Source organism: Taurulus bubalis, assembly GCF_910589615.1.
Source record: "Taurulus bubalis genome assembly, chromosome: 10".
Classification (NCBI taxonomy): Eukaryota; Metazoa; Chordata; class Actinopteri; order Perciformes; family Cottidae; genus Taurulus; species Taurulus bubalis.
The window spans coordinates 9856807-9880736 of record NC_136598.1 but is presented as its reverse complement, the minus strand read 5'-3'; the positions used below and the strand labels follow the sequence as shown (position 1 = coordinate 9880736).

The 23930-nt window shown below is 45.6% G+C and overlaps 1 protein-coding gene across 1 annotated transcript in view; it reads right to left on the bottom strand.

The window, feature by feature from the left end:
* LOC306742894 (LHFPL tetraspan subfamily member 6 protein) overlaps positions 1-23326 on the bottom strand; it is a 39365-nt gene extending 16039 nt beyond the window's left edge. The window contains exons 1-2 of the mRNA XM_079225340.1: positions 23253-23326; positions 21903-22399 (exon numbers count right to left, since the gene is read on the bottom strand). Coding sequence (XP_079081466.1) covers positions 21903-22287 — 385 coding nt within the window. The 5' untranslated portion in view covers positions 22288-22399; positions 23253-23326. The remainder of the gene's footprint in view (positions 1-21902; positions 22400-23252) is intronic.
* Positions 23327-23930: the final 604 nt, after the last annotated feature.

The following is a 23930-nucleotide window of genomic DNA, read 5'->3' as shown; positions in this document are numbered from 1 at the left end:
GCAGGAAAGCAGCACAGACTAGACTAAAAGAGGCCAATATAAAAGGCAAGACATTTCATTTTTCCCTCAATCAGAAAGAATGTGATGACGGAGGGGGAAAACAAAATTCCTTTGCATATTTATAGAGGACCATGTCCATGTTAAACCCTGCCCCACCCCCTGGACTTAGGCTGCCTGATTAGCATTCAGTGAATTCATTAAGACACAATTGCTGGTGTCTGGGAACACGGGAAGTCCTGATGGAGGAGAGGTTGAATTCAGCCCCATGGGTAAGTCTCTACAGAAAGGAAAGGAAAAAAAGAATAAAACGCCCCATCCCCCAAACCTGAAGGTCACCATGTCCTTACTCAGCTACTGATCTGATGATCACAGGCAAACAGCAGTTGTGGGGCTCTGCGTTAGGATCTTCATTTGCACACGCTGTGTTGTAGCCAGCATGCAAAGATCGGCCCGATCCCAGAGAAAACGGTAAATGTGAGTGTGACTTTTGGCTTGACTGTCCGCAAAGGCGATCACTCACAATTCATCACCCGGGAGGGAGTGCTGCTGTGCTGCGCTATAATGTAGGGTTTCTCCATGTAAGCTTTATAAAAATATATATATACAAGATCAGACTTTGTAGCCAGCAGACCATCCATCCCTCAATGGTTGTAACCCCACCTCCACATCCACCTCCCCAACTATTAAAAGCAATGTTGAGATGAATGAACAGCAGAAGCCAGTGGGGAGTGGTGGTGGTGGTGGTGTGGGAGGGTGTGGGGGGCACCTGGTAGAAAACTCTTCCGGCTGCTCCAGTGGTTCATAAGTTAGGGAGGTGAGCTCTGGTCGCGTCCCGGGAAAAAACGGTGATGAATCATTCCTCAGGGAAGCACTTACACACTTCAGCCAGTTTAATGAAAAACACCAAAAAACCTGTCCTGCATGAAAGCCTCACAATAATAAATCACTGGCAAGGAGAAAATATTGCATACAGCCACGGTGCACAAACCCAATAGAGTTTGGCTTAACTCCCCTCTCACTGCCGGACTGTCAATCTTGTGTGTTTCTTCCACCCTACCACGTTATTTGACCTGCAGCTCCAAATACAAATCCTTTTGTCATCACTGCCTACGTCTGCAAATTATTTTAAATTATGAGAGACTTATCAAACAGGCAAAAAACTAACCCGGGTTGAAAACTGCAATTTAGGGTTCTCTGTTTCGCTGAGTGGTCTCTTGATGGCTGAGGAAATATATTTTACCCGCACAAGTTTGAAGGTTTTCGCAAAAAAACTAATTACCATTAAAAAAGACAGTCCACAGTTCTCGTTCCAGAGAGGAATCTGTGCCATATCCTGAAGCTGATTTCTGTTTTCCTCCACCACAATATGGAAGCAAGACTTTGATCATCCACTATACTGTATCTCACTCACCAGGAGAGGAGGAAAAATAGAGTCAGGGCATAAAAGTTGGGTGTTCCACAGAGGGGAATGCAGAGCAGAGGAAAATGAGGTGAACTGTCAGGAAAAGAAAAGCAGAAAACCTTCAGCTGCTGCAACACACTTGACAGCAAACCAAGCCGCTGAAGCAAGTGTCAAACAAAACAAATTGCTAAACCTTTCCTGACACGCAGAGCGGTCTCCGGATTGTCCCGACAAGAGTGGAAATGAAGTTGCCAGGGACAGAGACGGCCATGGATGGATCACCAACATCAAGATTAACAGTATGACTTTGGTGTTGGTGGGGTGTGTGTGTGTGTGTGTGTGTGTGTGTGTGTGTGTGTGTTTGTGTGTGTGTGCATGCATGAGTGAGCTCAAGAGATATTTGTTCACATCTGAGAATTAATTCAGAAATGCTCGGTTATTGGCGGTCCCTTTGTCCAAAAAGCAATTGGAATTCCTTCGCACCACGTTCAGTTTTTGTCATGGAGCCAAAAGCTAAAATGGGCTTCCTCTCAGCAGGGACCAAAGTATTCTGTCTCAAAAGATTTCCTTTTGGAGCCCCGGCAATGGCAGACACATAAGCATGAACGTGAGCGGGTCGATAAACACACCCAGGTAGCGCGCTTTCATTTAGGAAGGAGGGTAGTGCTTTAAAAGAAAAAATCAGCCGACGGCAGTTAAGAGAAAATACAAAAGAATGAAGGGAAGTCTGTGCTGACTGTAAATGTATTTTGAGATGGACAGGAACTGATACCGCAGCAACAATAGCTACGATAAACACATCGGCAGTGCATTCAAGTTCAAGTCAAAAGAAGGAAAAATGTGATGCATTTGAAATGTCTAAACCACGCCTCCATGTTAATCCATTCTGTGCATGTGTGTGCTGGACCAGGTATTTGAAGAGTAAACACTACAGAATAATAAAGTGAGATACAGTATATTATTGCGAGCAAATCCCCCTCAAAACAGTTTTGTTTTGACAAAATGTCAAGATAAAAACCGAGGGTAAGCATTAGCTATAAATCACACTAAAACACAGTGACGCTAATGCAAGGGGAAGTACAAACTGCAAAAAGGAGATATACTGTATATACGAGAGGTATTCCAGAGGAAACGGCAACAAAGAATGGAGTTTGTTCCAGTGCATGTGAGCAATAAGATCAGGGGCATGTTGCAAAGGTAGCCATTACTGCTGAGTGTAACAGCAATGGGATTACTGGTACCCGCAGGCCACAGATGGCACCGAAAGTCCTCGGAGTCGTTCGGAAAAGGTCACGCACACAAAACACGGGGGAGCCACCTACACACCCGCCCGTTCACCGCCGCTAACAGATTCCTCGGGCGGGTTGCGGGTCGGACATTTGGTCCCTCATCAGTCATCCCAATGCTCCACGATTATTCTTTTCAAGTGTGGAACAGGGAGAAGAACAGAAATGCCTTTAAAATGTCAAACGGCGGCGTGCCTCACTCTCGCGATCGTGGCAAAGGCTGTTCTCAATAAGAAGCTTGTGGCGTTATGGAGGGAAAAACGATTTTATCGCAGCTCTCTTTTGTTACCATGTTTAATGGGACAGGAAAGGAAGAGGGAAGAGATCCAGCGTGATGTATTAAACGACATTAGTCTTTATGGCCATGCAGGGAACAAATGAATGGCTCTGCACCTTGTGATTTAGTCTGAAGGTCAGTTTTGACCCTTTCCATTCTCCTCCCTCTCATTTATTCGTCCCTGTCATACTGCATGCGCTCACTCTAGCTCTGTGGTTTTTGCATTGCAAGCAAGAAGACTCGCATTCCTCTTCTGTCTTGTTTTGCCACACTGCTGTGTCTGTGTATTTCCTGCCACCATACGGCTGCATCCTCCCCAGGCGCTGGCTCCTTCACCAACACCATATGGCAAGGCCAACTAGACAGGCAGCGCTCCGCAAGACTCTCAGCGTATCCGTTATCCCGGTTTCTATTTGAGGGATCCGATTACCGAGGGTTATTACTGTATAGAATACACATACATACCAACTCGTAAAGAATCGGAGCACAGAAATGCAGCAGAGCAATTAGACCGCAATGTATACAGACAACCCTCAGGAGGGTTTTCAGGTAAGAGGCTGTGCAAAGAAAACAGTGCAGCTTATTTGAGATTTCTGAGTCCTTATTCTTCTAAAAGTATACAAGTAAGCTATAGAAAATGTGCATACTGAAAAATATAAAATAAATGAGCGTCTTGTGTATGAGAGACAGCTTCACTTTACTTGATAAAGGGGCCAAATGAAGAAAAGTGGAGTTTTTATTTACACCTACGTGTGCATCATGAGGTCATCATACGAAAAAAAAACAATCTTAGGAGGTGAAAGTTTGCCAGGAAGGCTAATAACCACCACAATCCTCATCCCTACTCCACCATACGGCTTGGAAACTCACACAACATCCACTGGGAATGGACCGAGGCTGACAGCTGGCTAACCAATCACTGAACTGTGGGGAGCAATTCCGATGATGACACGAGTCCAAACTCTCTCCACCCCCAAACAAACTGGTGAATTACTGCTTCCACCAGGTGTTGTGGATGTGCAATGAAGTGTGATTCTGTAGCTGCATGGCTCATTTCTGACCAGTTTTCCTGGATAATTTATTTAACAATAACTACAGCTGGTGACAGCCAAGTGAGCTGCGTGTTCATCCTGCCAGGAGCAGGAATGGTTCATAATAACGGATGAGTGAAGGAGAGCACTGTCAGTCACCGCTGTACGGCGTGCTTGAATTTCTCTCCAGACCACAATGAGTCAAATTTGTGGGTTGGTTGTGTGAGCAAACCGTTTCATTCCAAAACGCAGGAATTACAAGGCGCAGTGCAGCAGTATTTTGGTCGGCAAACAATGAACCGCTGGACGGAAACTGTTGTTGCACTTCACCTTGGCATCGCAACACGTAAACTCACCCATTATCTCCTCAGCTCGGGAGTTGGGCGGTATTGTGATTGGTTGGAAGGAAGTCAAACAAATGTGTGTATGCTGACAAAAAGGCTTTTTTTCTATTGGCTTTTCTTGTATTTTGGCACCAGCCGTGTTAGACTGAAACCAACTTGTGGTGGAAGGAGGAGTGAAAACCAAATATGGAGCCATAAATTGACTTATCAAACTGTGACGGCGGACAGACGTGTTGAAGCATCCGTACCCTAGTATCACACTTCATGTGTGGAATGCGCTTCCTTCCACACCCTCGTTTCAAATGAAAAGGTGTTACCACTCCATTTCTTTTGCACCAGCATCATGTTGCAAGGAAACTGAACTTTGACCCATTTTGAGATGAAAATCTTCCATCTATGAATCACAGATGATGTAGATGAAATCTGTGTTAAAACGAAAAAATTCTTTCTCTAATAATTTCCGTCTTTCCACATGAGATGCTCACATAGAGCCCCGCATTTGGCAGGGACGTACATGGAATGCATTATGCAGTTACACATACCGGTGTCAACACATGAGGAGTGACAGAGAGTCAGCACCACCTCTGACATCTGTGACTGATTACAAGTTGTAATGTGCTGGTGATAAATGTGTGAACACAAGGTGGTGATGAATTTAACATCGCTCCCCAAGGAACCCAAGCCTTCTATTACACGCCTTATTACTGTCTCCCCCTCCTGATGGCTTAATTGATCCTTGTGGGCCAACAAAGTAAGCGCTCCTCCACCCATCCAGAGATCATGGTACCCGATAGGAGGGGGAGGGGAAAAAAAGAAAAAGAAAAAAGGAGCACAGCAGCTTTTAACCCAACTGGCCCCTCGTTCAGCATTCAATTACAGAATTGCGAGTCTCACGTAATACCGAGCAGTTGCTGGACCATAAAGGTGAACGCAGCGTTTTATCGCGTAACTTCATTTTCACTGGATGCAACTTGTTTTTTCCTCAGCAGAGAAAAATATGAAAATAGAGGCCACCGGTCTGATTGGCATGTCCTGCTGCCTGGGCTTCCTCTGCTGTGGTGCGTGCTAAACTGAGAGCCTTCATGGATGAATTCAGAGGAGAAATACAAAGCATGGAGGAATAGCACCCACAGAGATTGACCACAGCATATGCTGCCGCTTGTTATTCCCTGTGTCTGCCTGTTTTCCATTGTATTTATAGCAGGGGGTGGGGGGCTTGATTTAGATCTGCTCCATCTGGTGATTTGTTGTAGGAATGGGTGCCACATCTTCCGCTCTTCAGTGGAATATGCCCCCCCACTGCACAAGATGGTAAGGGAGATAGCAGGGCGTCGCTCCTCTCCGTCTTCTTCTCTGACACCAGCTGCTGCTGCTGCACACTTTATGATGCTGGCTGGGAGGCATTGGGATGGAGGGGGGGTGTGGAGCTTGCGGAGGTGAAAAAAGAAAGAAAAAAAACTCCCACTTTCTCTGGTGGTATGCAAAGATTCCACAGGCGGCCTCCAGAGCCCCTTTCCTTCCACAACCCTCCCCCAGCCTCAGCTCCCATCAACCTTCAGCAGCCCCAGGAAAGGAGGGGAATAGAGTGAGAGTAACAGAGCTGAGGTTTGGGGCACAGAGGAGGAAGAGGCTGATTATACGCCATTCTTACCCACTGACTTCCATGTCTGCATCTCTTTATTCCTCTATAGAAAGACGTGCAGGGTTTTCAAGCATTTGTGGAGCATGTGGCAAAGTATTTAATTTCCTATAAATGCACAGGAAATGTAGGGGAGGAAATCGAGCTACAAAAAGAAGATTTTTTTTTATCTAATGAAGCCTCAAAAAAAAAAAAACATACAGCCATCATCAACGAAAAAAAGAACTGCAAAATAAAATTTGCAGTATATTCCAGAACATTTCAGCAGCACAGACATGAGCCCATTTCCGCTATAATTATATTTTAGAGGAGATCATAATACCTCTTAATGGGAAGGAAAGTCATTGCAACGGACAACTGGTAATGTGATCGTCTACCCATGACTGACACTCTATTCAGATCTATCTTTAAAAGCCTTTATTTCATTACACTCTAATGTATTCTTTATTCAGGGTGCTGGCGCAGGGAGAAGGGGGTGAAATGAGGGAAGGGACGGTTAAAGATGAGCTACTATCTCAAATGCCTCATTTCATGGGCTATTTTTCTGCTGAAAAAAAACCTGCAAAACTTTAAAATTGGGTGATTTCTAATCTTATGATTAATCAGCATCTGGCTTCAGCTGAAATGTGCCGTTTGTCTCCTCCACTGAAGTGTTACGTTGAAGTTTGTTTAGGCTGTATTTGACTTCCTCTCGAAGGGAACAAACAAGCCGCTGGGCCTCCAGCCGCTCTTTCGGGGGCAACCTGTCATTCACTTTGGCACGATTGCAAGACTTTCTGAGTGTACTTGCCAGAGTAAATAACTCCCCATGAGGCCGGCCGTCTGTCTGACGGAGCTTTAATGTTTAATGCTGAATTATATACAAGCCAGAATAATAAACAAAGCAAATGCAGACTCCTAAAGATTCACACAATGCTAAAACAGACTGTAAAGCCCTCAAACTAGTCGAATAGAGGCATTCTGTGACAAAACACAGGCAAAAACAAAACAAAATTCACACAAATGACTTGCAAACACTTCTTTGTCTTCCTGATTTTGAGCTCAGCTGAGAACAAACACACTGATGGGGAGGATCTTTGGCTGCCTCTGCACCATGTGCCCGTGTTTGCATAACTGCGAGAATGATTGTTTGCTCTAATCTGGCTACGTGACAGAGCTACGACGGAAATCTGCAACAGGGTGAAAACAAAAATATAAAATGTTGTTTCAGCAAATATTTATGTGCGATATGTGAGCAGCTTCCAAAACAAAATGGTACCCGTAGTGAGAAACAGGAAAACAGCAGAGCCCGGGAATGTAACCTCCCAGGCTATTTGCTCACCGTCACCTCGGAGTGCGAACACTGTCACGCACGCTTGTTGCCGCGAGGCAAAAAGGGCCGTCCTCACTTAATTTAATTTGCACGCTCACTGATGGAGCCTGGGGAGGGGGGTGCCCGCCTGGTGACCAGATGAAGGCTTTGGGGTTCAGCATCCCCTTCCGAGCTCTGCACTACGCTGGCCCCCGCCTGCAGTCTGTCTTGAAGACGGATGAGGCAATGGTGCTGGGCCTGGGGCCCCCTGGCTCCCTGCAGGGACCTCACTATTGGGCTGGTGGATTAGGTCTGGATCACAGTTGACGTGCCACAGCAGAAAGCAATGGGCTGGTGGAGAGAGAGAGGGCGCGGAGTGTTTCTTCTCTCTGTACTTCAAAAGAGGAGCAGCCAACATGTGATCTCGGGTTTGAAATATTCAGAACCTTTCTATAAAGTCATATAAAGGGTATACATATCTATTGCTGAGACAGTTAGTCAAACAATCAATTATTCAATTGGCAGAAAATTCAAATGTAACCATTTAAAATCAAACTAAATTATAAATCCTACTGTTTGAAGGCATCACCTTGGACTCAAGGAAAAGAGCTACCCACCTACCCGTATTAATATCATGGAGAGTCTGTGTGCAGCATTTTGTGTGCACTGTTTTGGCTCCGGGAACATAATAATAACAGATCGTCCTTCCAATTGTTTCATATTATTACTGGCGAGACCACATTAGCAGCCACTCAAGCGACAGCTCAAGCCCCCCCCCATGTTCACCCCTCCACCCTCACCCATTACTGCTTCCTGAAGATATATATCCAGCCATATACATGCCAATGAATCACAGCCCTGCTCTGCACGCGACACGTTGCCCTTGGTTAGGTGTTACTTCTCAAGCTCAAGGTCTAACAACGGAGTAATTACCACAAAGCGGTGAGATAGAGGAGGATGTTAGAGGATGGTGTGTTTAGCCAGAGTGTGTGTGTGTGTGTGTGTGTGTGTGCGTGTGTGTGGGGGGGGGGTCCTTAATTGCTAGACGCACGACCAATCTGGGGGCTTTTTGAGACAAAATCAGAGAGAAGATCAAAGTGCTGCATGTGAAGAATGAAGATTTAAAAAACAAAACTGTGAGGAGAAACACATCTAGAGTACGCAGCGAGGCAGCCCAAAGACATTCATCACCAAGTGCCAAGTAGTGGTCAGTCGGTAGCTGCGGAGAGGATGTATATCTCTTTTTCACAGATCAATAAGTCCTGCAGACGGCCCTGTCACAAGCCCGGGGCCTTGCTCCTGCTCGAGTCCCCCCCCTGCACCGACCTACTACTCGCCTCCTGTGTAACTGCCTGCGGGGCTTGCCAAGGATAGAAGAGCCCGCTTCAGAACAACAAAGCCTCCTAGAGCAAGGACACTGCCTGGCTCCCAGCTGACGGATCCCGAGCTTTGATCATGATTATTACAGATCGCTGTGGCTCTCAGGGCAGGTGTCTTCATGACTCGGCGACACCCTGCTGAGAGCCCATCAGGAGGCAGTCAGGAAGGATGACTCAGTGACACTGTTTGAATACTGTGGATCGACGACAACACACCTTTAAATCCCCACGATGCAAGCTGTCTGCTTTTGAAGTGTTGTTTTGTTCGGTTGCCTTCCAAGAAAGAGAATGTTTGTGAACACTTGGGGGAGCTTCTGACGCGATTTCAGAAGGAAAGCTCTTCTTCTTTTTTTCTATCAATGAAATCACAAACTCTTGCCCACAGAAGTATTTAAGAAGCGATCAGTTACTTCCCATTTATGTATCCTTATCAACCCATGCAGGTTTTTACTTTGGGCGGCTATCCCTCCGTCACACATTACAGCAGAGAAAACCGTTCATAGTGACCACGCTGGCAGTAATTGTAAAACACCAGTGCCTTTTCTGTTTGAAGTTTGGAGTGGCGTATGTGTGGTATTAAACACTCTCTTTTCAAACTGAATGGAAGTCGCTGGGGAAATCTACACGCGCCAGTTGCCAGTATCCGGCCGACAAGTGTTGAGAAAAAAAAGTGCTCAGCTCCTCTCAAGTCTTTCACTGTAAGTGTCCCTGGAGGATGGAGAGCAAAGCTGTGGATTGACCAGCAACCACATATTTGCCACTTGTTCTTCAGCGTGCGCTTACCTTTGGGTTGAAAGCCTGAAGAACAGGCTGAGTGCGAGATTCACCAGCACATAAAAGCTCCAAACCACTGGGAAAGCAGTCTTTTCAGATGATACGTTGTCAGACTTTATTTGAAAGCTGTGACATTTACATTCAAACTCTTGTTTGTCTCTTCTGTTTGTCTTGTGTTGTTAAAACACATATTTCTCATCCTAAATGGGCTTTGAATATATATTGATGTTTACAGTTATATGACTGCTCGCAGAGTTAGTGGGAAACTCCACCCTGAAACGCTGTATGCGGTTTGAAAGAAATGTCTATTTTCAGTGGGGCTGCCCTCTTTTGACCACTCATTGTTTAAACGCTGAATTATTTATTTTTTGATGAATTTATGATCACTTTGCTAGTAAACACACAATTAAATGTGGTGCTTATGTGTGATTCTTTGTGAGGAAAAGCCATTTTCACAAATCTGTCGATTACGTCCACTAATCGATAAGGATGTAGGAAACCGATACTGACTTAAATAACTGGATCAGGAATCGATGGCAATGGTGCTGATCTACTCAATTCAATTATATGTTTATATACTATCCATACTGGAATTTGTATTCCTGTATAAAAAGCTTTACACTGTAGAATATTCTTTACCAAATTGCTGTGGCATAGTTTATTTCAACAATGAACAACAATTCAGTTTGTTAGAAGTTAGAAGCAATGTTCAGGCCAAGCTTGATGTTGCTTTACACTTCAGAGAACGATCCCACTTCCACACAGTGAGGCGTAAAGCTTATTGATTTAACACTGGTATCAGATCAGTACTCGGTATGGGCCGAGAGCCCAGGCATGGCTATCGGTATCTGGACTGAAAAAGCCGGGTCAGTGGGTCCCGACTAATCAAACTCCATTGTAGAACAGACCGGTATAGTAGTCTCTCCAGCAGAGCAGACTACAGAGCAGCCCCTTGAATTTCCATAAAGAGGTGCAGCTCGCTTGCTTTACAGTCTGATCCAAAAGTTGGTCATACGGGATGCATCCGCCAAGATACATAATAAAATCCTGCTCATATCCTAGAGGACATTTCCAGCACGGATCAACAGCCAGCAAGGCCACATGTTTTTCAGCTGTTTCTCATCTCTTTTGACAGGCAAAATAAAAATGGATAACTCATCTTCAACTGCATTGCCTGGGGAAGTGGAAGCAAAATGATCTCAGAGCTCCAGACACAGTGGAGGCTGGTGGAAGATGCTGAGATAATAATGGACATTTCGTGGCCAAAACCCAAAAGGGTCTCTGTGGCCTGGACAGCTGTCTCTGCTTTTATTGACATTTTGTGCATGCAGCCTGGGTCGTTTTACCGGATGGCTTACAGACTGACCTTGGTGTCGCTGCTGTTCATGGGTGATGGGCAGTGCAACTACTGGATGACGGATGTCAAAGTCCCCTCCCTCTATAATAGCCACCTCTGCCACCTCACTTCAGAGAGCTGATGCAGTTACATTTCTGGGCGGGTCAAGAGAAAGACGTTGGATGTGACGTGAAATCAAAAATCCGATATCAAGGGGGCGATCAAAATAATACAACCTACTCTTTGTCCACTCTGCTGTGTGGCTGCTGTTTTATCAGCAGGCCTGAGTGCCTGACTTCTCCGCTTCTATTATCTCCCTCTTTGCGAGCCATTCGGCATCCGTCATGAGTGAGGCTGAGTGCTTTCCGTTTGAAAAAAATATTCAAAAAAAAAGCTCTGGCCAACCACTTACTCTGTGGTTATCTTCAAATGTCAGATGGCGAAGCCCATCGTGGTCAGGCTGAGACACGTTGAGCAGAACAGCTTTGAATGACTTCATTTCCTGATCCAGCGGATCTCTCAGAGATCCGTCAATGTTGGGAAAAATAACATTGACTTCTGGACTTGTCAGAGGAGTCCAGCCAGCCACTGAAACTATGCTGTTATGACAAGCGATCAGCCGAATCTCCTTATATTTGTCGGAAATGATCACATGAATGCGTGCCTTGTGAGAGAGCCAAATTCAATTCGAGCAGCCACCTCTGGCAATGTTCTAATGCAAGCCACATCTTCGGTTTTCCTGCATCTACGTGCTCCAGCAGAGAGACAGGAAACCGCGGGAGGCAGGGAAGGTAGTTGCCCTGAGGGGAATACCAACAAAGGACCAGTATTAGAGGAGCACTATCTGGACGGCCACGATAGCGACACATTCACTAATGATCAAGTCTTAGCTGGCGGTGCAGGAGATAAGGAGATGTGAGTGATACCACTGGCATCCGAGCTGTACGCTTTGGCTCCACGTGTAATCACTCTGTACAAATCCTCCCCTCTGCTTCACCCGAACAGGTGCCACCTTTGTCTTTAGTCGTGTCCTTGAGGTTCCCTTCTAGTTTCCCCCTGCAGTGGCACTTGGGTGTGGAGTAAGAAATTGAGGTTCATGTGTTTCATAAAAAGAAATACAAAATCAATACTTCTTTCAGATGTTGGATACCAGAACAGCACAATCATTGCCAGAAAAAAACTAATAATAATTTGATCCCATTTTCGCTTCTGAATGGATTTAGATTACTCTTTCAATATATTGTAGATGAAAGCCACAAGACAAAGCATACAAATGGCGGTGGTCAGTGTTTGTATTATCTTGGAGCCACACACTGATGATTGTTGTTTTCAATATGTTGGTGAGTCTATAAAGCCAGAGAGTGAATCACATTTAATAATTTCGATTCCTCCAACCATCCCCTGCCAGAGACAGCAGCTCGTGAGCCACGCTCAAGCAATAGCTGGAATATGTGATTAAAAAGCCCTGGGTTCGGTCACAGTGTGACATTAAATCACTCCTGTGGAAAGTTCTTGTTGTATCCTGATGCGAAAGGAACTAGAAATTGGTCGCGAGCCCATGGGCCAGGGACTCTCTGTCGTTGGCTCGTCAGGCCTGGGAAAACAATACCAGGGGGCTCAGACTGGTCCAGAGACAGAATTAGTGCAGAGAGCAAAGTCACTCTGCTAGATCAAAGAGTACCTTTGTTCCCATGCTCCCCTTTTAGAAAGCAGCGGAACTTTTGCAGCCTGCGCTTTTCATTTCAGTTTTCGGTGTCATTTTGTTTCTGTTTCATTTTGAACTTGTACAAGAGTCAAGCAACTTCTGAAGAGAAGACAGAAAAGAGAATACGTAACTCGGGGTAATAAAGGGCATGAAAGCGGCAGAGGAGAAGGCGGAGCGGTCATGGAGGGCAGGTGAGGAAAGAGATACGGTATCGCTGCTAATACCATTCTCACCACCTACCACACAGCTATTTGTAAACTGCCTCTGACACAACTTGTTGGAGCAAGTCCCTCATGTTCTAACTCCGACATTATTCTATGTCTCACAATCGTCTCTGCAACAGTTTCCCGACCTCAGACAGGTCTGCGCATTGCTTCCACCAAGCTGTTTTGTCCACAACAATCCTATATAAGGCCATCAGCGCTTGCTGATCTTCCCGAACACATGCAAATATGGGTCGAGCACGTCTGCTGTCCTGTTTATAGCTCTCTCGGAGATGGAGCTCTCTTGGAGCATTCCAGAGACCTTGTGTTATGCTTTCATGGCGCTGCATTCAAAATACATCTAGCCAGTCTGTCTTACGGGCGTTCCATCTCTGGGCCCTCTTACAGCACTTTCACAGCCTTTGTCTGCTGGCTGGATGGAGTAAATGCTGGACTTCAGGCTCTTTCTTGCTGGGTTTTGGTTTTTCGTCTCTCGTTTGGGTTGACAGGAAGGCCAGTCAACAAGGTGCCGTTTAACTGTTGAGTCTTGAAGACAATCTGCTCGCGGAGGTTTAAAATGAGCTTTTAGAGCTGAACTCCAATCAGCAGAATGGTGTGTTGTTTATTTGTATCTAAAAGGCAACTTGTTGCTTCAATTGTTTATCTTAAGCAACAGACTGACGAAGACTCGGGGGATTTCTCCAAATGTTGATCCTCCCTCTCCCTCCCTCTCTGCTTTGGGTCTGCACCCCATGCTGCTGTGGAAACCAGATCCTATAAGGGGGAGAGCCCACCCAACTGCAGCTGACCAGCTGGAATGAGAGTCTGGGAAGCAAAGCAGAACTGGAATCACAGTGTGTCGCCTTCCACCCAAACACTAAACCCTCCCCGGTCTCCACAAGCAGACGTGGGCCACAAAATGGAGAATATTGTTCAGCTTGTGTCAGCCTTATAAAAACTGAGGCATGCACTTTTATTCCTGAGACATAATTTTATGCGGCACAATTACAGGTTTGTCATTTTATGATAATGGCGGGAGTGACATTTTGCTTATTACTACGCCAAGGTGCCTTTGATGCTGTGTTTCTGTAAGGCATCAAAAAAAGCCCAGAATGCACATCCCATTCCTTCAAAGGAATTCTTATTTGTATTGATCACTAAAACACACAAACGCTCACTCTCTCTCTCTTGGGGCTTGCTGCCTCTAATTTATATGGGATAAATTCATGACGGAAAAATCCTTGCCTCTGTTAGCACGATCACAAGCTAAATATAGACTTTAGCCCGCTGCTGTTACGACAACAAGAGGAAAGCTGCGGAATTTATTCAACTCTCACACTTTCTCTTGTGCAACACATGCAAGCGCACTCATTAAAAGCCTCAAATTAAACTGGTAGTGGTTCTAATGATGGGGGAGTTTTGGTGGAGGGGGGTGTCGGGGCACCAGAATATACTTACCCTAAATTCCCAGCATTACTTCGGGCAGACAGTGAATGCAGGCCCTGGCCTCAGCGCACACGGGACATTAATAAACTCAGCCGCATGCAGGCTAAACTACCAGCGCTCTCAAACAAACACATATGGACACAGGAAGCAACTTCACACTTTACGAGACTTTTCACACGTGCAGCCCCGCACCAAGTGATCCAACAGACGTGAGCCACTGGGGACGGACAAACGCGTGTGCACAGGTGACCCCCACTCCCCCGTCCTCCTCTGATCTGATCTCCAGCTGCCTTTTACGCTATCTTCACCTGTCCTCGCTGTCTAGCAGCGCCGCCACATGTGTTTGAGTGACCCACGGGGGGACAATGCTTCTCTCCTGGAGCTGCACACTGACCCTGATCTAATTCACCCGAAGACAGAGACGACTCTTTTCCACACATTACCGCCCATGAGGGCTCTGGCTCTTCGTGCAGCTCCTAATGCTATTCCTGGCCTCTCTGGGATAAGATGCAGGAGATGCTCAGACACACTGAGTCAAATTAATAGAGACATCCAGGAGTCAACGTGGCGAAAAGGAGAAAAAATGTCCTTGTTCTTCAGAGGGTATTTCACATTGGCTCTTTGGGACAGGGGCGTGTACAATATAATGTATATATGGTTTTGAGGGAAAAGAAACTAAAGACAGGCAATTACTGTGGATTCTTTGGCCCAAAATAGACTCCTCTCCCGGCTATTATACGCTGCCATTTTTATTCACAAATCCAGCCCATATTCTATTTCTTCGCTGGCCTGCTATTCGACCTACGAGAAGGCAGCACAAAAGCAGTATTGACCCCACATTCCCCCACTAGGAGGAACAGGATATAATTAACTGTAGTGTTAAAGGCATGGTGCCTCTGAGACTGTAAAACAGGGTATGCATACTGAGCAAACTACTTCATCACAAAGGACTCCGGCCCAATCCATCCAATCCATACTTATTCATTTATTCAGCCGACTCATGACCTCTGACTCCCTCCGAGATGTCTAACAGGTCAAATGTGGGCTTTCCATCTTCTTCATCTCGAATTAGACGTAACATGTGGGGAAGTTCAGGAAAACAGTTTTTCCGTTTTTTCTTTCTTTCCCTTGTTCTCACTTTGTGTTTCTGTTCACACAGCGGGGTTTATGTGCCACAGAAACGAGGCCTAAGGTGGCTCAGACTACATGAAAGGGGTTTATTCTTGTATCCCTACCTGTGACTCAAGTATTGCTCACTGTAAGTACCGGCTAGTGCACTGACACCAAACATGCCCTCCACAATGTGTGTCACCAGCGATACAGAGCAGCGGCGCCTCCACCATCTGTTAAGCATCTGCCGGAGCGGTGATTCACACATATTCACTGTTTTAGGTGTCAGCGGCAAAGACGTGATACGTGTTAGCAATTACTTATCTGACTGCTTGGCTCCGTCTATAGGAGCAGAGGAGAACATCCTGGGTAATTATCTCAGGAAACAAGCAAACTCTTCACAAGGAAGTGAATTTGCTTCCTGAGTTCCAATACATTTGTCAAGTGTGATCGTGTAGGCGCGCTGATTTTAGCATTTAGTCGCTAGCATAGCTAACTCTTTGTGCTTATTTTGTCTCACCACCATCCACAACCTAAAAACATTAGTTTTGTTACAGTGATAAATGAAACAAAGATACTCCTCACATTACAATATTGATTAGCTGGCCTGGAACCAGCAAATGTTTATAGATCACCTATTAGCACCATCAAATGTATATCCCAAATTAATTTATTCCCCACAACTGGCTTGGTGTTTCATAGCTGCATTAAAGCCAGGCACAAATGCAAACGCACCAGACACGTTTTCTGGAACAGTTCTGTTCCGAGTGACAAAAACGAGCCGATAAGCAGCACGCCTGCTACTATGGCAGTGAAAACAATGACTTAACAGAGGAGCAGACTGAAATAACCCTTCTGTCTGTCCTTTGGGTGCCCAGACTTCCTGTTTGACAAAACTAAATCCCTGTTGATGCTGGTCTTTCCGCCCTGTTTCTCTCCGTTTCTGTCTCACTCTTTTTTTTCATCCGTTCACTCTTTCTGTTCTTCTCGCTGAGCCCAGGTCCACCCTTCGGGGTCACTGGGTACTGGCTCAATCTTTTAAAAAAATGAGATGACAGACAGCGTGCACACCCACTGCAACGAGGAGGAGGAAAGAAGATGGAGAAGGAGAGAGGAAGGACACAGAGGGGCGGACAGAAAGTAGAATTAGGGGAAAGGTGAAACAAGGCTGAAATAGTTAAAGACTGAGAGAATTGGAAATAATACTGAAACCCGAAATGCTAGGGGGGGACGGACAGAAAAGGAGGTGTGAGTTCATCCTGAGAGAGTGATGGGTGAAGGAGAAAGATAGACCAGAATGTTGGAGAGAATAGACTGCATGTGGTGCAGAGGCTTCGTTTTCACCACTTTGACTCCACACACCCTCGTGGTGATGTTGATGGGGGTTTAGGGAACTGTATGTTGAGCAAAAATAGCTGCCGGGCTCAATATGCCCATTACAGTGTTACAAGAGGGGTCTGCACTTTAGGTGATCAATCAACCCAGAGGAGGAAACGTCCACTTTATAACCATCAGTGGCCGGAAACGCGAGCAATGAAGAGCGATGAAGAGCGAGATAGTGTTCCAAAAAACATTACACGTGACTTGTGTCCGTAGTGAGAAGGCCCGGCATCCTTCTCTCAAACATATGGGCCAGTGCTATCTCATTAGTTTTATGCAATGCCTACATGACACATGAGACAATGTAGTCCATCATCGTCACATCAAACTGGCAGGCGTTTGAGGAGGAAGGAATACAGATAGGTTTTTGGCAGTAAAAGGATAAAAAGGCGCGTCAGGGAATATTCATCCATCGCCGAGGAAATGTCTCGCGATCTGACAGGACTGTCAAGAGACACTGCCCCCGGACAAAAATCCCCCCCCCCCCCAGGAAACATGAGCTCTTCATCCCAAAGCCTTCCTCATGCGAATGCGATTGCATTTTGTTGTACCTCTTGAAAACGAGTGCTGATGGCGAAAGGGGAGTGGAAGCACACATTCTGGGACTGGGTGCGATCCAGCTGGCAGGAGCTCACAAAGCCGACACAAGGACAAAGCTCCCGGCTGTGGTGGTATGGCTCTCGAACAGGACAACACGCCCCTGTGCCAAATAGCCCTTGGCAACATCACGGAAGCCAAAATAGCAGACCATCCGTAATTTATTTCTATGCCTTTTAAATTTATCACGCGCGCCCATGCCCTTGACGTACACTTTGAGGTGGCGCATGCAGATGTGATACATTCAATTTGACCGACACATGACCAGGATGCTGTATTACATGTTACAGGTCACCTCTGAGGGAACAACAGAGCTACTCAGGAAGGCAAACTACAGTGAAACAGACCCAGAGTTGAAAGTATTTCATGTGCGTTTCATGCTCTCCGTGGCTTCATATTGTTCATTTACTGACATCGCACACCAGTGTGGGCAAACGAGATGCTGGCACGGAGATGTAAACGGAGCCAATCAACCAGCAAACGAAACAGAGAAGCTTTCCCAGCAGGCAACGCTGCCAATTATTTGATGAATCAGATCAACTGCAGCTTCACCGGAGGCAGGTGGGGGGGAAGTGTTCAACCAGCGCGGCCAACAGGCCCGTGCACCATATGGAGGCTATAAACCCAGAAACATAAACCAACAAACATGTCCTTTTGTTCAGACAACCCAGCCGGTAACGTTTCATCTACTCTTATTAAATGATGGTTCTACTTTCACTCACTCATCTTCAATTCCGCTTTGAAGAAAAAAGAAAAAAAAAAGTTTTGAAAGCGGTCGAAGCATAAATGCACGTCAGATAAATTATAAGTTTGTCATCTCACTCTGAAAGGCCTTACATCGGGGGTGCAACACAAGGCAGAGATGCATGTGGAAGAAAACCCACATTTTTCATCTCCTTTCATCAAAGGACTGTCAGAACCCAGGGGTAATATTTAATGTAATAGACATTAAATGTCTCTAATCAATAATACATGCTTTTAGCCTATCCCAGAGCGATGGCATTGGAAATTCCTGCTAAAACTGTGAAGAGTTCTCAGCACTTCTCCCAACAATGACAGACACAATTAGATTGTATGGATTCCCTGCTGACCGCAACCTTCCCTTATAGCAGTGAAATATGCTGCGTTGGGCTGTTTTAAACTTCTTCTTTTTTTTTCTTCCCCCATCCCTTCGGGACAGAAAACCTAATACGGTAGGTCTGCACCTCCTCTGAAACAGCAGCAGCTCACATGAAGTCCTCTGCTTGCACCAAACTGCCCCAACAAACTCCCTGCGAGAGGCCAAGTGCAGCCTCCAATGCATCACATTGTTTGTCCTGTTATTTCGCCCTCAATTTGAAGGACGCGGCGGTTCAGCACCTTCTCAATAAAAAAGATCTAGCCTTTATCCTGCAGCCTTGGACGGCTATATCGCCTGACATTTTTATCAAGAGATCTCAGTCCATCTGACATCCTCCGTGGGTCGAGGCAATATCTTTTAGAGATTTAAGATATGTTTTGGAACAATGCTTTATCACTGCCATCTTCTATTGTGACTTGTGATGTTATTTGGGCTTCACATGCTGCAAATCAACCTTTGGAGCCTTTCTTTTGGGGATCACGGCAGTTTTATTTGATTGATTGGTTTGAAAGGGCAACGGGGTGAAAAATTTGCAATTCTTGTTACTAAATGGACATCACCGAAACTTCAGATACCTCCATAACAAAATACATATAATAACGACGTCACTTCAGTGCACAGTCTAGATATAGCTATTGTAACCTCCCTTTATAATTTAACTCTGGCTCTGGCACAGATAACTATTTAAAGCACTCTCTTTTACAAATCTGGCACCCAGCCCTGACTGTCTCTTTTTCAGCACGGTTCTCACACACTCTGACTGCTGTCTGCTGGTATTCTTTCTCTTAACTCCAACTGCACCACCGTCATTTCAGAAAGCCACATTTTAAGTTTGTTTATCCACCAACCAGAAATGTTATCAAGTGAAAATACCCCCCCACCCACACTCCCTATTATTTAATTGGTGATGGAGCAGACCCGTCGTCCAATCACAGAGCCATCAAAGTGTCAGTCATCATGAGGCGATCAAATAGCAAAATGTCAAAACCAAACCACCTGTCAGGCGCAGAGAAGAGCGAGAGGAAATAAACACCAAAAAAAGACACAACAGAATAAATTAAAGGAAGCGTATAAAGTACTTAAAAAGGTACACTGAGGTCTTGTATCGAGTGGTGGAAAACAAACGTTAAACAGCTTTCCCCCCCTGCTGTGCACAACTCTGCTTGAGGAACCCAAAAGACAAGGCGAGGCTCTGCAGGGGGAGGAGGGGATCCAAATCCCTAACAACCAAATCCAAGTCAAAAATCTTTTAATGTCTGAACCTCCCGTCTGTGCAACAGTCGTTTGGAGCTCGCACCGCTGCATAACTAAGACAAGAAATTACTGCACAGACGGTTGTTTAGTGTAAACAGCACCGAGCGCGCAGGGCTTTGATTTATGAGCCAGAACAGTCTCATAGTCTCATACTCAGACTCAAACTCTCCGGCCCGTAGAGGGAATCTGGACCTTTGCCATTAGCAATTAACCAGCTCTGGAGCAACTTGCCCACAAGTGAACTGGGAGAAAGCAGCATTACAAGAGGTAAACAACAACACAAGCAACAATAACAGTTGTTGTTAAAACGGTTCTCTTTCAGTCGTGCAGCTAATGAGATAAAGCGCTGATAAATCCTTTCTGCTCTAATCTATTTCATGGGATTGAGACAAATTACAGGGAGATATTAAAGTGGAGGTTTTCCTCGCGGCGGCCCAGAGGCCCCGGCCTCTCTGGTGAGACACTCTTCATTAGTGGCCAACAATACGAGCAGAGGAAGCACAAAAGGAGGAAGACACCGGCATCAGACACCATGAGGCTCTTTTACATCTGGCGAATACGAAATGGCCTCATTTACTCCCTCTCACTGATCCCACTAATTGCTGAGATTTGATCACATCTCTCGGTAACATTTCAGTATGACCCCCGTCCCACTCACCACCAGCAGGTCCTCATTTCACAGCGAGATTCTCAGTTAATAAGAAGTGAATACAGAATGGTATCATCAGGTATTTTTTCTTTTTTTTTTCTTCTCCCTCCCAATTTACCCTGACATTTCTCCACTCTTTGCGAGCGGTAGAAGACAATGCACGGAGTGGCCCACCGAGCTTCCCAATTGTGTCACTTCCAATTAGCCCTTCTGAGACATCTCTGCCCTTTGGCTCGCCAGCATTCAAGTAAAAAAGAACTGAGCGCTGCCCCTTGTTTTCTACCCGCCCTCCTCCGCTCTCCCTCCCTCTACAATCACCCCGGTGCTGGATTTGTGAGTCTAAGAAAAAAGAGAAATTGCAAGAAAGACAGACAGAGATTTTTTTTTTTTAATCCTATAACCAAAAATAGCATCTTGCTGTAATACTCCATGTATGGGGTTGCTGTGAGCTTAAAAGGATCCCTCCTTACATAAAAGTGCACATTTCTGAATAAGCCAGCCAGCCTTCACCTTAATCATCCTCCATATTATACATCATTAATACTGACATTACCAAAGCAGCTAAGAACTAGGACATGACACGTTGTGGTGGTCCTCTGTAGATTTATCCTTCTGGAAAAAAAGAAGAAAAAAACCTGGCAGCTCTGTCAAATCTGCCTGCAACCTGCTTCTCTGTCACATCACTTTTTAAAGCCCGGCTGAAGTGACGGGGATTGGTGGTGAGCCCACAGTATGCGAGCAAACGCTTTTGAGTTAATGAGAGGGCCGGAGCACCGCAGCTTCTTAAACTGGGGCACAGAAACTTGCAGCTACAGTGGAAGCCTTCGCTCAGACCTTGCGTTCCCGGGAGAACGCGGAGCCGCATCCACTTATTGCAATCAAACAAACAAACTAAACAAAAAAGCATTGCCATGGCCAGGACTCCCATTTTTTGCAACGAGAAGGAGAACGGCCGTGTGTCTCTTTGCAACTCCAAAGGATCAAAACCACAACAGAAAATCAGGCTGACATATTTTGGGCACGCTGGCTCGATTTTCCATCATTTCATCAGTTGAACAAAAACAAAGATGTGAATTGATGCCAAAATCTAGAGTAAAAGTAAAATAGTCCACGCTTTCTTAGTTGAGACCAAAGCCACATCTTTGGCACCAACACAGTTGATGTGAAATCAACAATTCAGTTTGTAAGTGGGGTATTTCTTTTTGAAAACCTTCTTTCAAATCTTCATTCGGTGCAGAAATGCATGTGTGCTATTTTTAATCTGCAATCAGGAGCTAAGAAATGGAAACTGACCCAATGTCTTTTACCGGGCTCCATTCCTTGTATCTGAGGAAACAACAGCTTTTCTGGGCCAACGGCAGGTTTGTTGGTCAAGAAACCTGGAGCCTGAGGTGAAATGTTCACGGTTGTTAAGATTTCTATGCCTCCTTGTTCCTCACGAATGTGATCTCGTTTCGTGAACAAACCACGTTAGATGATAAGTTAATCGCAGCCATTAAAACCTCACAGTTCTCTATAAACATCTGAGGAGTTAGATAGGATCTTTCAATGTAAAGCAAACCATCAGCGCCACATGTGATTTGAGAGATCAAAACTTGATAGCCCCCTTATCTCCTCAGAATTCCAACCAGAGCCTCGGCTCAGAAGAGAGACACACAAACACAGAAACACAAACTCACCTCCAACAAACTGAATGCCGCCGGCCACGCGGCCGATCGTACGCGAGATGAGGTCTGAGATGCAGCAGCCCATGAGAGCCGTGAGGGCCACCAGCAGGAGGAGGCCGCACCCCACGCCCGTCACCACCGTGCAGATCCTCCACTCCAGGCTTGGGATGCCGAGGAAGGAGGCGTAGCGCCCGCACTGCTCCAGCATCACCGTGGCCTGCCTCTCCTCATCCCTCACCGGGTAGGAGCAACGGCGAAACGTGCCAAAGGACACCGGCTTGTCCATTTGCGTCCCCAGCAGCCAGTAGGGCATGAAGAAGCCAACGCAGGAGGCAGCGGCGCACAGCAGGGACAGCAGTGCCCAGATAACACCCGTACATGTCAGGCTAGACGCCATGGTAAACAGCCTGCAGTAAACAGCAGTTATACGAGCAGTCGCAGTGTGGTGGGAAGCCTTGCAGTGTGCATTTAACAGGAGCAGCCTTCACCTTCTCAGTGACTCCCGGCCCCTGTCAGGAGGAAGAGACGCAGAGAGGACAGAAAGAAAAAGTCATCAGTGGGAACAAGCTGTTGGCTTTTGGAATAACTTGAATAGGGCACAGCTCGATAGGTTGAAAATAATCCAAGAAGGAGAGTATTATTACTTATTAGTTTTTCAGATCTTATCCCCCCTCCTTTCCTTTCCTGTAGTGCACTGAAGGATTTTTCCTAAATTATGAAGTTAGCAGTAAGTAAACTCAACAAAACTGGACATTGTTTAATAAGAGGCACAGCTATTCAATATCTTCAATACGATTTGGTTTGATTCATGACTAATAGCAGACACAATTTGTCTATTATCAAACTCAGGCCGACACATCATCAACTCAAGTATGAGATGAGGGACAGAACAGTTATTCTCTATTTCATTATAATCACACAAGAGAAATAAATACATAAAGCATTCTAGTTAGTTAACAAAATGCAGCACCTTTAAGGGATCCCTGAATATGAATATTAACAACTAGTATATCCCAACAGGTAGGCTATTAACTGGTAATATCACGTGTTGTTACTTGTGACTTAGTTTTATTTTGAAAACAATGTTAACTCTTCCCCAAAACAGCTAAATCATTCATATAATACACGTTATGATTATAGTGCACACATATAGGAGCACCACTGTAACTGTGGGACTACAACAACGAATGCCCAGCAAGTACGAGAGAAACTGGACATACAGTTGAGGAAGCGACGGGAACACATCGCAGTGGTTTTTCGTTAGGGGTGACCTCCCGGAACGCGCTGTATTATCGCAGTGCTCACACCGCCGGAATGTAAATCATGAAAACAAGAAAAAGAAAAGGAGAAACGAGCGCTTACATGTCGGGAGAGCTCCGGAACAAGGTGCGCTCGGTGTCCACTGAGAGCTTATTTCCATCTGCTGACTTCAGCTGTGTCGGGTCCCAAAAGCAAACTTTTTCTTCAGTCGAGGAAAAGAGGAGAGAAATGCGTTCGACCGAAGAATGTTAATGCCTCCCACCCTCCCTCGGCTAAAAAAAATTAAAAAGTGACCGCAAAATCCGTTCACAAATCACTTCCTCCTCATCAATATATTTAACCGAGGCAAAGATCAATTATTCACTCCAGAGCGGTGCAGAAACGTGCAGCGCGGACTGACTGACTGAACTCCCCGTTTCCACATTCCTGCTCAGAGAGAGGGAGGGAGGGAGAGGGAGGGAGGGAGAGAGAGAGAGAGGGGGCGAGACCATGAAACGCTCTCGGGAGGCGACCATCAATCACACAAATCCCCACCCAGGGGCTGGACTCACCGCTACTATCAATCCTGTCATGCTCCCGATGCATTCAATGACGCCTCGTAAACTGCTGGACTTGGAAATAACGATCCTGCGTCTAGTTAACCTAAATTGAGTCGCCGTGGCGAGGAAAGATAGGAAAACAAGGACAGCTAGGTTATTTATGAATGTATTGGTGTAGTAGGCTTATAGTATTTTAGCACATGGTAAATGTTCGAATTAGTGAATACTTGCAAGTTTTTGT